The 16,256-nt window shown below is 40.0% G+C and overlaps 1 protein-coding gene across 11 annotated transcripts in view; it reads left to right on the forward strand.

Moving 5' to 3' along the window:
* Positions 1-16,256, forward strand: part of fat1a (FAT atypical cadherin 1a) — a 137,159-nt gene that overhangs the window by 107,980 nt on the left and 12,923 nt on the right. For all 11 annotated transcript variants that reach the window (XR_009064093.1, XR_009064091.1, XR_009064095.1 and 8 more), the window contains 8 exons: positions 4,512-5,099; positions 6,742-6,964; positions 7,470-7,604; positions 9,993-10,150; positions 10,277-10,751; positions 11,631-11,778; positions 13,624-13,734; positions 13,860-14,494. Coding sequence is in view for 6 of the 11 variants with exons in the window: in XM_057842846.1 (XP_057698829.1) it covers positions 4,512-5,099; positions 6,742-6,964; positions 7,470-7,604; positions 9,993-10,150; positions 10,277-10,751; positions 11,631-11,778; positions 13,624-13,734; positions 13,860-14,494 (2,473 nt within the window). In the remaining 5 variants the exon portion in view is untranslated. The remainder of the gene's footprint in view (positions 1-4,511; positions 5,100-6,741; positions 6,965-7,469; positions 7,605-9,992; positions 10,151-10,276; positions 10,752-11,630; positions 11,779-13,623; positions 13,735-13,859; positions 14,495-16,256) is intronic.

The following is a 16,256-nucleotide window of genomic DNA, read 5'->3' on the forward strand; positions in this document are numbered from 1 at the left end:
CTTTGCCATGTGGCATTTTTTTTGCCATATGGCATTTTTTTGCTATGTGGTAAAATTGATTTTGCCATATGGCATTTTTTTTGCCATGTGGCAAAATGGATTTTGCCATGTGGCATTTTTTTTGCCATGTGACAAAATTGATTTTGCCATGTAGCATTTTTTTTGGCCATGTGGCTAAAAATGGTTTTGCCATGTGGCAAAATTGATTTTTCCATGTAGCTTTTTTTTTTTTTGCCTTGGGGCAAAATTGATTTTGCCATGTTGCAAAATGGATTTTGCCATGTGGCAAAATGGATTTGGCCATGTCATTTTTTTGCCATGTGGCAAAATCGATTTTGCCATGTAGCATTTTTTTTTTTGCCATGTGGCGTTTTTTTGCCATGTGGCAAAATTAATTTTGCCATGTGGCATTTTTTTTTGCCCTGTGGCAATTTTTTGCCATGTGGCAAAATGGATTTTGCCATGTGGCATTTTTTTTGCCATGTGGCAAAATAGATTTTGACGTGTGGCATTTTTTTGGTATATGGCGAAATGGATTTTGAAAAATTTGTACGTGCATAGCCGTCATTGGCATAGCCTGACTTGGGTGTCCGCTGAATGTCAATGCGCTGTAATGCTAAATGTATGTTCAAAAGTAACCAACACCTTTTTTTACCATTTAATATGAATGGAAAATTTGGATGTTCATAGACGTCAATGGCAAAGCCTGAGTTGGGTGCTAGTTGAATGTTAATGCGCTGTAATGGTAAGTGGATGGCCAAAAATCACAGCCACGCATTTTTCTGCCATTTAATATGAATGGAAAATTTGGACTTGCATAGCTGTCAATGGCATAGCCTGACTTGGGTGTCAGCTGAATGTTAACGCGCTGTAATGCTAAGTGTATGTTAAAAAATCACAGACATACGTGTTTTTCAGCCATTTAAAATGAATGGAAAATTTGGACGTGCATAGCCGTCAATGAGATGGACGTGCATGGCCCTCATAACTGCCACATACCCACCAAAAAATCCATTTAACCACATACCAAAAAAATGCCGCATGACAAAATCCATTTTGCCACATGGAAAATACCACTTTTGGTTCTCGGCCCTGCTGGGCCATTGACGGCGCTAGACATCCAATGCATTTGGACTGGGAGGGGCATTCACAGCCAGTCCTCTCAGTTTCAATCAATTGGACATCAATCATGGAAGTCAAAGATTTTATTTTGGGTCACTTCCTTGTCATTGGAGGCTACCTACAGGTCACTTTCTGTACATTTTGGATCATTTTCTGTTGATTTTAGGGCATTTCCAGGCTACTTCCTGTTGATTTCAGGTCACTTCCTGTTGGTTTCGTGTAGTGCTGCAACAATTCATCGATTAGAAAAAAGGTGCAAATTAAATTTTGCTGCTTTGAGTATTCCTTTAATTAAAGCAGCGTTGTAATGGTTTGTTTTAAAAGTGTTTGCATTTAGTTGGATAGATTTGGGTGGATACACTGCCTTCTAGTGGCAAGAGACACAATGAGGAACAGACCGAGATTAAATATCATGTGCCACTAGATAAAAAAAAAAACAATAATACCTGACTGCAGCCGACAGCTGCCACAAACAAAGCAAGAGTTGCTAATTGCTACTAACATACGGCCACGTAATGCTACGGTAGATATCACATTTATGTAGAACTAGATGCGAAATGAGAGACGACGGCGGCGTTAGAACATCTTTAGAGAACTAGATGCGAAATGACAGACTTGCCGCCATCTTAAAGCAGTAGACTTCTCTGGAAGGCTCTGTTGTTGCGAACCTAAATAACTTTTTATATAAAGTACTCCTAAATGGGCAAAATCTTGACTTGGATCTATCTTTAAAACAGACTTTGACATGTCGAAAGCAAACAGAAGGGAAATGACAGTGGGGCAAATAAGTATTTAGTCAACCACTAGTCGTGCAAGTTCTCCCACTTGAAAATATTAGAGAGGCCTGTGATTGTCAACATGGGTAAACCTCAACCATGAGAGACAGAATGTGGAGAAAAAAAAAAAAAAAACAGAAAATCACATTGTTTGATTTTTAAAATATTTATTTGCAAATCATGGTGGAAAATAAGTATTTGGTCTATACCAAAAGTTCATCTCAATACTTTTTTATGTACCCTTTGTTGGTCATAACGGAGGCCAAACGTTTTCTGTAACTCTTCACAAGCTTTTCACACACTGTTGCTGGTATTTTGGCCCATTCCTCCACGCAGATCTCCTCTAGAGCAGTGATGTTTTGGGGCTGTCGTTGGGCAACACGGACTTTCAACTCCCTCCTCACCCCGTGACGTCAAAATGATAACAAGAACGGGGAGCAAAAATCCTAGAACCACACGGGGGGACCTAGTGAATGACCTACAGAGAGCTGGGACCACAGTAACAAAGGCTACTATCAGTAACACAATGCGCCGCCAGGGACTCAAACCCTGCACTGCCAGACGTGTTCCCCTGCTGAAGAAAGTACACGTCCAGGCCCGTTTGCGGTTTGCTAGAGAGCATTTGGATGATCCAGAAGAGGACTGGAAGAATGTGTTATGGTCAGATGAAACCAAAATAGAACTTTTTGGTAGAAACACAGGTTCTCTTGTTTGGAGGAAAAAGAATACTGAATTGCACCATACCCACTGTGAAGCATGGGGGTGGAAACATCATGCTTTGGGGCTGTTTTACTGCAAAGGGACCAGGACGACTGATCTGTGTAAAGGAAAGAATGAATGGGGCCATGTATTGAGAGATTTTGAGTGAAAATCTCCTTCCGTCAGCAAGGGCATTGAAGATGCGACGTGGCTGGGTCTTTCAGCATGACAATGATCCCAAACACACAGCCAGGGCAACAAAGGAGTGTCTTCGGAAGAAGCATTTCAAGGTCCTGGAGTGGCCTAGCCAGTCTCCAGGTTTCAACCCCATCGAAAATCTGCAGAGGGAGTTGAAAGTCCGTGTTGCCCAACGACAGCCCCAAAACATCACTGCTCTAGAGGAGATCTGCATGGAGGAATGGGCCAAAATACCGGCAACACTGTGTGAAAAGCTTGTGAAGAGTTACAGAAAACGTTTGGCCTCTGTTATTGCCAGCAAGGGGTACATAACAAAGTATTGAGATGAACTGTTGGTATTGACCAAATACTTATTTTCCACCATGATTTGCGAATAAATCCCTAAAAAAATCAAACAATATGATTTTCTGTGTTTTTTTCCACATTCTGGAATGGTTGAGGTTTACCCATGTTGACAATTACAGGCCTCTCTAATATTTTCAAGTGGGAGAACTTGCACAATTAGTGGTTGACTAAATACTTATTTGCCCCACTGTATGTAATAATGGGAGAAATTTTAACAGTTGATTCACAACATTAAATGAAATGAATGTAGTTTAAAGCTGCTGATTCAGAATGGGGACTTGATTATTTTATTTACTGTTTTGAACTGGTAACTTGATACTGAAATAGTAATTTGGTTTAGCTTGAGGGGATTTTTGAACAATTTTGGAACTAATGGTCAAAACATTAAAAGCAGGGATGGTGCATCAATTATCGATCGGAGCCTCTGAATCATAATCGAATCGTTAGGTGCCCAAAGATTCCCACCTTTAGTTACCACAATAAGAATTGTCACCTTAACTATCGAACGGAGGTCGGAGGAGGACCGTCGACGTCCACATTCTATGGGCGTATTGTCGAACCAGTTCACGGATACCCACACCATGCTCATATTTTTCTACAATTTCCATCGTCAGTTCGATGGTAAGCCTCACCTTTTTCCTTTTACACCACCTGCACTAACATTCTTGGAACCCGTGTCGATTTCTCTCACAGGAAAATCTGTGCGTCCGTCTTATGGCAAAACAAAGAAGCTGCGACGCTGTCATAAATCGTCGTATTTCGAGCGTGTCGTCAGATGTAGAAACAAATGGCGAGTCAAGTTTTACGTCGGATGTCGAAAAGATTGTGTGTCGAAGCGACTGTGTGTCGAGGTACCGCTGAAGTGCACAAATCTCCGGTTTTATGGCGCCAGTTTCAAAATAAAGGTATTTGATTTTGTACTTACAGTACGAATGAGCTAGGACGTGCCCACTGTCAGGCAGAACGACCCCGAGTTGGACCCCCTGGTGGGTCAAAAGTTTGACACCCCTGATAAAGAGCCAATTGGAAAAAATGAGGGAATATTAAAGGAACTGCAATAATTCTTTACTTTTCATTTCAAAGTGTAGTGATTCGAGGGGGCGGGATGGCGTCTGTTAAGGCACAGAATGATGAAGGTGTGATGTCGTTGACTCTGCAATTTTTTTCTTCCAACTGCTGCTGTTTGACCATCTGCTTGCGGAGACAGACTTCCACTTCCTCGTGAAGGCCGCCAGTGCCCTCTGCTGGATAGGAAAGAAATGATAATATAGAATGGCATGCCAAGGCAAATTTGATTTGTATAGCAAGTTCATTACATGGCATGAAAATGGGCAATTGAGAAGAGAGATGATGAAACGAATGACCCCGCAGGTGTCGGACAGCGGCGACCCGCCCCTGCGGTCCAGCGCCTTCGTGGACGTGCGCGTGATCGAGGAGAGCGTGTACCCGCCGGCCGTCCTCCCGCTAGACATTTTCGTGTCGACGGCGGGCGAGGAGTACGCGGGCGGCGTCCTGGGCAAGATCCACGCCACCGACCAGGACGTGTACGACACGCTGCGCTACGGCCTGGCGCCCCCGTCGTCCTCGCCGCCCTCCTTCTCGGTGTCGGCGTCGGACGGGAAAGTGATCGCCCTGCGGCCGCTGGACGCCGGCCACTACGCGCTCAACGTGACGGTGACGGACGGGCGCTTCTGGGCGACGGCCGACGTCAACGTGCACGTGCGGCGGGCCGCTCGCCGGGCGCTGGACAACTCGGTGACCGTGCGCTTCGCCGGCACGGCGCCCGAGGAGTTCGTCGGCGACCACTGGCGCAACTTCCAGAGGGCGCTGAGGAACATCGCCGGCGTACGCCGGAGCGACGTGCAGCTGGTCAGCCTGCAGCCGTCGGCCGAGCGCGCCGGCGACCTGGACGTCCTGCTGGCGTTGGAGAGATCCGGGAGTCCGTACCAGTCTCAGGAGGTCAGACGAGGGGGAAACAAGAACAAATATTTTTTTTATTGAACTTAAGTTTAGAATTGTAATATTTTTTTGTCACTAGTATTGATTCATTTCATTGATATTTTATTAAGTTCATTAAATATACAACTTTTTTTTACAAATCCTTTTTCTAAAATTTCAAGTATTAAATTTTAATATATTTTCAAATATTTTTTTAATTACTATTATCGATTCATTTGAGTGACATTGTTTTATTACATTCGTTACAATATACAGTATATCTTTACAAAAACATTTAAATACTTTTTTCTAAAATTTGCTATTTTTATTGAACTTTTGAATTTTAATTTAATATATTTGTAAGTATTTTTTATTGATTCATTTGATTGATATTTTATTTTATTTCATTAAAATGCAAATCTTTTTTTACAAATACATTTTTTAAAAAAAGTTTAAATTTGCAGTTTTTATTGAACTTAGGTTTTGAATTTTAATATATTTTTAAGTATTTTTATTACTATTGATTCATTTGAGTGACATTGTTTTATTACATTCGTTAAAATATATATCTTTGCGAAAACATTTAAATACTTTTTCTAAAATTTGCCATTTTTATTGACCTTTTGAATTTTAATTTAATATATTTGTAAGTATTTTTTAATTAATATTGATTCATTTGATTGATATTTTATTATTTTATTGAATTAAAATGCAAATCTTTTTTTACAAATACATTTTTTTATTTTTATTTTAAATTGGCAGTTTTTATTGAACTTAGGTTTTGAATTTTAATATATTTTTAAGTATTTTTATTACTATTGATTCATTTGATATTTAAAAATTTTCATTACTATTATTGATTCATATGATTGCTATTTTATGTTTTTATTAAGTATATTAAAATATTCATTATTTTTAAAATACATTTTCTAAAATATTTATAAATAACTTGTTATTGATATTAAAATGAAAAAAGGTTGTCATTTTGCAAGTTTTTTTTTTTTTTAAACACATACTGAAATCAACTACACTTGATTTCATTCAAGTGTAGTTGTATTGTTATTCATTTGTAATATTGTCATCATAAAATATTTTAAAAAGTATCGTAGAAATGATATTTGAAAAAGTGACTTCAATGAGAATATTATTCATGTAAATTAAACAAATTAACATAAAAAGTTAAATAATATAATTATAAATTATATTTGTATGCAGTATACATATATATCATATAAATTAAAAAAATATATATAATACATAGATATATTATACCTAATTATATAATAATAAAAATAAAATTCCCAAATAAATTAATGTAAATAACTTTTTTTAATACATACATTTTTATAAATTTGTAACCTTTTTATGTCAAAAACTTCATCATTAATTTAAATTATGTATCTTTAAATAGAAATTTTAAAAAACGGTATAATGTATAAATAACAATATTTTCCGCACTATAAGGCGCATCAGGAATTGAGAAAATAGCTTTTAGTTGCACACAATAGTGCAGAAAATACGGTAGTTAAAAATTTGTAGTCTCACTAATTTAGATTACTTTTTTTTTTTTAATTGAAATCTTTCTAAAAGATTTTTTTTAGATTCGTCCTGCTTTCCCAATATTTCTTTTTGTTGTAATTTTTTTTTTTTTTTTTTGGTCCAGGTTGTTTTCCGCAAGCTGAACTCGTCAGCGAGCGTGATGGAAGAAATGACGGGGGTGCGCATCGTGCGCGTGTTCCAGAAGCTCTGCGCGGGCATGGACTGCCCGTTGCGCTTCTGCGACGAGGAGGTGACGCTGGACCGCGCCGCCATGTCCACCTACAGCACGGCGCGCCTCAGCTTCGTCACGCCTCGCCACCGCCGCGTCGCCACCTGCCAGTGCCGAGGTAGCTCATTAGGACAAGAGAATCTATGCAGCACACAAAATAAAATTGAACGGAAATGTGTTCATTCATATCTAATCTTAGAACTGATATAATCTAGTAAATTAGACCAATAACGTATATCCTTCTGCAACTTAACTTAAAGCGTGACAGGTCTAGCCAATACCATCATTCAGTTCACTGACACTACGCAGCCAATCATAGCATTGACAGTGTTTGCCAAAGTGTCGTGCCCATACGTGCAGTTAGCTAGCTAACAACAGTGCAGAGGAGATAAGTGACTCTTTATAATGGCTAAACAAACGGGCAGCAACACATCCACTCAAAGTAAAAAAGAAACACAGTTCTTTTAAGATGGAATGGCTGTCAGAACAGGTGTGTAGCCACAGCATAAACATCTGAGGTTGCTCACAGTGGTCCTCAGTGTGCTCAGGGATCTAGTGTGTCTGCTCAGACATATGAAAGAATAGAGGGAACATTGCATGTGACGCCACTTGTCGTTCCGCAGGCGGCGAGTGTCCCGCGCTGAACAACGCCTGCGATAACAGCCCCTGTCCGGAGGGCTTGGACTGCGTGGCCGACGAGCGCGTGGACGCCAAGTATACCTGTGTCTGCCCTCAAGGACATAAAAACAAATGTTCGGGTGAGACAGACCCCGCAACCGAACTTGCTTGGGTTAGCTACACTGCCACTGGAAACAGAAATATTGTTTAATCCATCGGCAGGCGAGATTTTTGATTCATTGATGATTTTACAACACTGTTTGGGTGTGTGCTTGTCCTCATGGAAAACGTCCTTAAGACACAACGCTACCGCTTTTGTCCACCGGTGTCAGTACAATCGACCAAATTTAAAAGTTTCAAAGTTGCTTTAAAGTGATCCTCTAACTTAAATACATGTAGGCTCTAATAAACCACAATTGTTCTCTTGTACGTTGTATATGTTGTCAGAAACACATAAAATGTTAAATCAATGGCAATATTTTATAATATTTAGTCCATATTTTGACCGTTAGTTGGCGCCATGATTTGCGGGCTCGCAGTGATGACGTCATTGGTATCTTTCGTGTTCAACAATTGCTTATTGCTGCCTAAACTCGTGAAGTAAAATGCCATAATGTGCTGCTTTTGGATGCAATTTCCAGTCAAATGGAAACAAGGGGAGTGAAGTGAGTGGTCAAGGTGCAATTATTATTTTTAGTGAATAAATGTGCATAAGTGGAAGCTTCTCCCCCTTTTTGGTCCCTGAATGCACGTATCCTACCCACCACGCGTTACAACTAGCGCCCGAACATTTTTCCTGGATCCTCAGTCAAGTAAGGGATCCGTCTATTTTCTGGATCCGACGGTCCCACCACGTCTGCAATATTGGTTTCGAATCTGTCCATTTTTTGGATTCGTCGGTCCCACAGCGGCTTTTCGGATTAGTCTATTTTGTGGAATCGACGGCCTAATCACGGCTGCGACATTGCCATGGTATTTGTCTAATTTCTGGATCTTCGACTGAGTAAAAAACGCGGATTTGGATTACTATTGCTATCTTTTTTGTTGACTATTCTTCGTGGGAGTTTTCCCCAAATCATACTAAATAATTAAAGCACTGTAGCCTGACGACAGTGACTCTGACGTGGACCTTACAACAATGTTGGGAGTTCGTCAGGGAACGCGTGTTTGCATACTGCTGAGCTCCCGAGTGAAGAGTGGTCAAGGTGGGAATATTATTTTTTGTGAATAAATGTGCATAAGTGGAAGCTTCTCCCCTTTTTGATACTTTTATACACGTATCCTAGCTACCACGCGTTACAATGTACAAGACATGGATTACACAAGGTGTGCTCTTTGGCCTGTACTGTAAGCACACGACAGCTCTGGATGCTAACAATCTACATAATTATATTCGGATGTTTGAAAACGCAATATGCTTACCCTGAATATCTGCTAATAAAACCGAACAGCATACACTCTCGCTCCCAACCGGAGTTCCCAACAGGACTCTCTCGCATCACCAGTTTTGCCCAACTTTTGTCTTATCAGGTATTTGCTGCACACATTTTTCCCTGAAGCTCGTTTTGCGAACAACCGACAGTGCTGTCCTGCTCTTCACTTTTCAGATCTGGTTCAAATAGGTAGGGTAGAACTGACGACATGTTGGGAAAGCTAACGAGTGACACGCTGGAATTTCGGCAATCGGACCGGTGACGTCACGCGCTGCGACGTAACAAGAATAGCGACCTATCACTTAAAATAATTTTACAAACTTTATTAAAACAAAAACATTAAGAGGGGTTTTAATATCAAATGATTATAACCCATACTAACATTTAGCTTTTAAGAATTACTTGTCTCAAAAACAGAGGATCCCTTTAAAAAAGAAAATGTTTACTGTTCTGCCTTTTTTTTTTTTTAATTTGTAAAAAAGTTCCAATATAGAGAGCATATTTCCTGTATTTTTCATGTTAAATGAAATGAAACAAAAATCATTTAAATGGAGAATATTTACTGTTGTTAATATTATTGAATTAAAAATATGTACATGAAAAATATTTTGTAAAAACTGGCACCGAATGATTAAAACAGTCATTCACTCTTCTTTTTTAAAAAAAATTATGATAAAAAAATTGGTGAAACATGATGCTCAAATGGATTTGACGTCGATCAGCGGCATTAGCAGCCGACGAGTTAAAATGATGATTGGAAGTGATCATTATATTAAAAGAAAAATTCAATAAAAGCAATAAAATAAAATTAAAATAAATAAAAACAGGCATTAAAACACAAAAGAATAAAAACATTTAAAAAAAATAAAGTAAAAGCAGTTAAGTGACAGTTACTGTAAATGTTTTCATCTGTAAAAAAAAAAAAAAAATAGTGGGGAAAAAAATATATAACAACATCAGTCGAAAATTTTATGGCAAAAATTTAAACATCTCCAACCGAGACAGAAAAATTTTACCCCTACATGGAAAAGAAATGAATATTTAAAGTAAAACAAATGGATTTGACATTTTTTCATCCGTTTTACGTTTTTTTAGACGGGCACTCGTTGACGTTCAGCGGCAGCGGCTACGTCAAGTACCACCTGATGGAGAACGATAACAAGGAGCAGATGAAGCTGTCCCTCAGCCTGCGCACCTTCTCCGCACACGCCACCGTCATGTTCGCCAAGGGCACCGACTACAGCATCCTGGAGGTCCGTTGAAAAAAACTTCTTTTCAGGCTGCCAGGGAGGCTAACTACAGATGACAGAATGAAATATATACAGTTGGATGTTAATCGACGTCAGAAGATCGAAAGCCTCTTTTCTTTTGTCCGACAGATCGTGAACGGTCGACTGCAGTACCGATTCGACTGCGGCAGCGGCCCCGGCCTGGTGTCCGTCCACAGCGCCGCAGTGAACGATGGCGAGTGGCACTCGGTCTCCCTGGAGGTGGAAGGCAACTACGCCAAGCTGGTGGTGGACCGCGTGCACGCCGCTTCTGGGAAGGCGCCTGGCACCTTGCGTACCCTCAACCTGGACGACAGCATCTACTTCGGCGGCCACGTTCGCCAGCGCGCCGCCCCGGCCGCTCGCCTGGGGCGCAACCTGCCCGTGGCCGACGGCTTCCGCGGCTGCATGGAAGCCATCGCGCTCAACGGTCAGGATCTGCCGCTGAACACCAAGGCGCGGCGGGCGCACGCCGTCATGGAGGCGCTGGAAGACGTGGCGCCCGGCTGCGCGCTTTCCCCGCCGGAGAGCTGCTCCAGCAATCCCTGCAGTAACGGCGGGGTGTGCAACCCCAGGCCTAATGGAGGTACGTTGATTTACTGAAAAGATCATCCTTACCCCTTGCTAATGAATTCATTACGATTGCGTACTCTACGTGTGCTTATTTTGCTACTTCCGTTTAGTTACATCAGACACAAATTTATATAAAAATGATGTCAATCGTTTGTGCTGCTATCGTTTTTAAAATATTTCCAATCCTTTTATAGGTCAATCTGAGGTCAACTAGCCCTCCATTTTTATTAAAATGGTGTCGATCGTTTGTGCTGTAAACATTTTCGTTGTGTTGTCATTGCATGTGAAGGCAGCATTCTTGAGTGCAACTCGAGAGGGCGTTCGCATGCAATTTTCCACTCGACAAAGTGGTATTTACCATAATTACAACTCCACATGAAGTTAGCATGAATTCTCCTTTTGGCTTTAAAAAAAAATAGCAATAGCAAGACATGTCCACCAGATGTCGCTGATGACTGAAGGAGGTAGTTTTAACTATAAAGAAGATCTTGACAAATTTATTCAAAAGCTACATTAGAAAGTATGAAATAATAAAATAAAAATATGTTACAAGTATTTGTACAACTGGGTAAATGGAAAAATGTGCATTGTTTTCCCACACAATCCAAGACTCCATAAAATAAATATTAGATTTAAAGAAAGCCTAATGTTTTTTCATGAAAGTCAAATTTAATGCTAGACAGTTGATGAGCACAGTGTCAACAAAAATATTAGGGCACCACTCTGGGCAATCAAACTAACATCTGTTGTGTATCTTAAAGGATTTTTTGGGGGTAGTTTGCTTCCATATTGTCCACAAATAGTGTGTGTTTTCTACATGCCAGACTCCATAAAGAAAAATACTGAATTTTAAATGGCAAAGATAACACACATGTGTGTTGGACCTCCTCAGGCTACTTCTGCAAGTGTCCCGCCTCTTTCATGGGCACCCACTGCGAGTTGAGCCCCTGCGACTCCAACCCCTGCCTGTACGGGGGCACCTGCGTACCCCGGGGGGACGACTTCTACTGCCAGTGCAGAGGACAATACTCGGGACTGAGGTAAAAGGACTACCTCCAATCTCCTAAAAGATGTATGATTTGTACTACAGTGATCCCTCATTTTTTTCCCTCACTCCCTGTGTTGTTAAAAACAGCGTTAAGCCCCTTTCACACACCCCTAAACACCGTTTAAAACCCAGGATTTAAATGGGCAGCCCTTGTGTGTGAAAGCAATTTCCTGGGTCGACTGACACAAGAGATGACGCGGACATTTAACAGGTCGCGACTTAGTATTATGTCCAGGACTTTCCCGGGAAGCGGTGTGTGTGAAAGCACGTGTCTGATTTCCGGAGCGGTAAAGAAACATTGCAGTAATCAATATAGCGAGCTGGAAATAGCTAAAATAAACAGAAAACTAAATTGCTCATTGAAATATGAAAACCTATAAATTAGAGATGTCCCGATCGGGTCCGATCACTTCATTTTCAAAGTATCGGAATCGGCAAAAAAATATCGGAAATGCCTTTTTTAATTTTTTTTTTTTTTTTAATTAAATCGTTTTCTAATTGTATGTAACGTTACAGACAAAATGTCTTCCACTCATCCAGAGTCTAGTTTTGGCTTAAAGTGGGGCTGTCAAATTTATCGCATCAACGGCGGTAATAACATTAAAATATTTAACGCATGCGCTGCACTACCCACTCACGCATTGTCAGGTTCAATCTATAATGGCACCGTATTACGTATACATAGAACTAAAAGGCAACGTAATATGAGTAGAGAGAATTTTGGCAGCCTTTGAAGCCTTTTTTTAATTGGCTAAAGCCTTACAATCCCTCTCTCAATGATCAGAAATATCGTGGGAAGCAATGTGGGGAAGAAAGGTAGTAGTTGATCTTTTTCTTAACACCCTATTTTATTTCCCAACGCTGAGAAGATATATCAATTGGTACCATTACGCACTTCCCATCATGCATTTGGGTTGAATGGCTGCAGTATCATGTACTGAAAGCTCAACAAATACACTAGATGGCAATATTTAGTCACAATATACAAAGTCACATTTATACTTTAAGAATTACAAGTCTTTCTATCCGTGGATCCCTCTCACAGAAAGAATGTTAATAATGTAAATGCCATCTTGAGGATTTATTGTCATAATAAACAAATACAGTACTTATGTACTGTATGTTGAATGTATATATTCGTCCGAGTTTTATTCATTTTTTTCTTAATGCATTGCCAAAATGTATGTGATCGGGAAAAATTATCGGGAATGATTGGAATTGAATCGGGAGCAAAAAAAAAAAAAAAAGCAATCGGATCGGGAAATATCGGGATTGGCAGATACTCAAACTAAAATGACCGGATCGGGAGCAAAAGAACATGATCGGAACAACCCTCCTATAAATGTTTGGGTGGTTTTAGTTAAAGCAGGTTTTTCATCTGTGTGATTTTGACAAAGCTCAGATTACATTTGATGGTGATTTTATGCTGAAATGTGAGGAATTCCAGAAGGTTCAGATACTTTTTCATACCACTGTATGTAAGAAAACAATTATTTGTACATGCATATATCTTAACATTTTTAAGTAAAAAACTTTTTTTTTTTTTTTAATTGAAAAAAAAAGTTTGAAGCGCGAAGGAGTGAGGGATCACTGTACATTATTTATCTGCACAATTTATATACTGTTGTCTGTATGCAAAACTCCATATGAAAAATGTCAAATTATAGCGATACTCGGTATCAGTATCCGCACCCGATACGGCTTCCTTTGGAGTGCCTGATTGGAACAGTTGCTCATTTTGCGGAAGTGATGCACTGCCGTATTGCTTAACTTCCTTTCCTGAGTACGTTGTTTTGGACAATATCGTGAATTTCCACTTTTTGTTTTTGACCTACAGGTGTCAGCTGGGTTCATTTTGCACGGACAACCCTTGTAAAAACAATGGCAAGTGTATCGATAGTCTGGACGGGCCGGTGTGCGAGTGTGAAGCTGGTTTCCAGGGAGACAGGTGGGTGAAATTCAACCCTTTGGCTATCATCAGCTACAATAGAATTGAAATGTGTTAGCGCCGTCAATGAGTTAAAAATCAATTGAGCTCATTTAAAAAGCACCGGCGTTTATCTGCCGCGTCAGGTGCACGAGCGACGTGGACGAGTGCTCCCGGAACCCGTGCGGCAACGGCGGGCGCTGCCACAACACGCACGGCTCGTACGAGTGCGACTGCTCGGCGGGCTTCGGCGGCCCCGCCTGCGACGACGTCCGCAACGACATGGTGTCCACCTCGTGGAACATCGGGCCGGAGGAGGCGGTGGGCATCGTGGTCTTCGTCTCCAGCATCTTCATCCTGGTGCTCTTCTTCGTCCTCCTGCGCAAGAAGGCGTGCCGCGGGAAATCCAAGGCGAAGGACGGCGACGGGCGCGCCGGCGCTTCGGCCGCGCCGCACTCCTTCCTGCAGAGGCCCTACTTTGACGCCAAGTTCAACAAGAACGTCTACTCGGACATCCCGCCGCAGGTGCCCGTGAGGCCCATCTCGTACACGCCCAGCATTCCCAGCGACTCGCGCAACAACCTTGACCGCAACTCCTTCGAGGGCTCGGCCATACCGGAGCACCCCGAGTTCAGCACCTTCAATCCGGACGCCGTGCACGGACACCGCAAGACGGTGGCCGTGTGCAGCGTGGCGCCCAACCTGCCGCCGCCCCCGCCTTCCAACTCGGTGTCGGACAGCGACTCCATCCAGAAGCCAAGCTGGGATTACGACTACGACGGTGAGCGCGTGTCGCCCTTCATCCGTGACTAATCCATGTGCAGTTTTCAATTGAGCCCTTGAAATCTGCCTACATTTTTTTCTTAGAGATTACATTTTATCTGTGATTTAACTCAATACTCAACCTTTGCAGTATATTGTTCTCGAGTCAAGACTGACTTTTCAAGTTTGGATATAGTGGTATGAGAAAGTATCTGAACCTTTTGGAATTTCTCATATTTCTGCATAAAATCACCATCAAATGTGATCTGATCTTTGTCAAAACTGCACACATGAAAAAAACGGTGCCTGCTTCAACTAAAACCACCCAATTACCCAATGATAATGAGCAAAGCATGCAAACTCTGACAGAAGGGGGAAAATAAGTAAGTGGACCCTCTGCCTAAGGAGACCTAAAGAGCAAGTTAAACCAATGTATTTCTTTATATGTGAATTCAAAAAAAAAAAAAAAGAGAATAGGAATAGTTAACTTTTTTGTATCATTAATGTTTTTCAAAAGGACAAATAAGTTAATACAGTGTTGTCTTATTTTTTAAATGTTATTTTAATTATTAAACAATAACACTAATTTTTCAGAACAAAATTTTAAATATTTTCTGTTTAATTTATAGATTTAAAAGCTTATTTTAAAGGTGTAAAAAAAAAATTCATCCTCTTAGTATGATATATTCTGATTTATTCATTTATATTTTTATAATGGGGGGAAAATATTAGATTATTTAGTGTTTTTTTTATTTTGTTGAATTATTTTAGATTTTTGTTTTAAGTAGATAGGACCCCCAAAAAATCAAATTTTAAAATCCTCTAGTAGTTTTGGGGTTCTGTTTGAAAAAATATTAAATTACTGTAATTAGTGTTTTTTTGTCTTTTTTTCGTTTTAATTATTTTAGATTTTTGTTTTAAGTAGATAGAACCCCCAAAAATAATTTTTAAAAAAAATCTAGTAATTTTTGGGTTTTATTTTTTCTTGTACTCCCATAAATTAAAAAAAAAAAAAAAAATTATACGTATATGTGGCGGAAAACACAGACAAGGCTGAAAAAGCAGTTTCTGCTCTAGCACTTCTCTTCAAAATAAACTGCTGTATTTTAAGCCAAAAGAACAATTGTGTTTGATAGAACAATATGTCTATATGCTGCCATAGCAGATTTATGGTGCATTAAGCCCCCAAACTATTTTTAGTTTATCTGTTTTACCCTGGAAACCCCCGTTTGCAGACGTCACGTAACCACTTTTGTTTCAACCTTGCTATAAAACGAAGGTGATTATATTTATTATTCAAAATGTCTGTCATTTGTAGCTTAGAATCATTAATTGATGTCTAATATTTAGTTTAAAAAAAAAAAAAAAGTAAAAATTACTCGCATATTTTAAACTTTTAAACAAATTACATCAAAATAAAAAGCGTCTGTAAAAAAGTCACGGATATCTACCTCGTAACTATCGCTTAATTGTATTTTTTTGTTACTGTTGCATTTTCTCCGATATGTTAAATAATAATTTATCGATCCAAACAAGGAAAAATTGAAGGGGGGAAAAAAAAATTCAAAAGGATAAATATATCAAAATGAAAATCTTGACCACTCCTTGATGTCAGCGATTCCTGCATCGCGAACCTTATTATATGACCATGTTTCACCCATAAAATCACCCAAAAATCCAGCTGTGGCCATTCACAGCTGTGTCTTGACACTCGGTGATTCATGCTACATGGAGTTTTTGGATCAAAAAGAGAGAAGTGTGCGATAATAATCCGTTAAAAT

Source organism: Corythoichthys intestinalis, chromosome 8, assembly GCF_030265065.1.
Source record: "Corythoichthys intestinalis isolate RoL2023-P3 chromosome 8, ASM3026506v1, whole genome shotgun sequence".
NCBI classification, from domain to species: Eukaryota; Metazoa; Chordata; class Actinopteri; order Syngnathiformes; family Syngnathidae; genus Corythoichthys; species Corythoichthys intestinalis.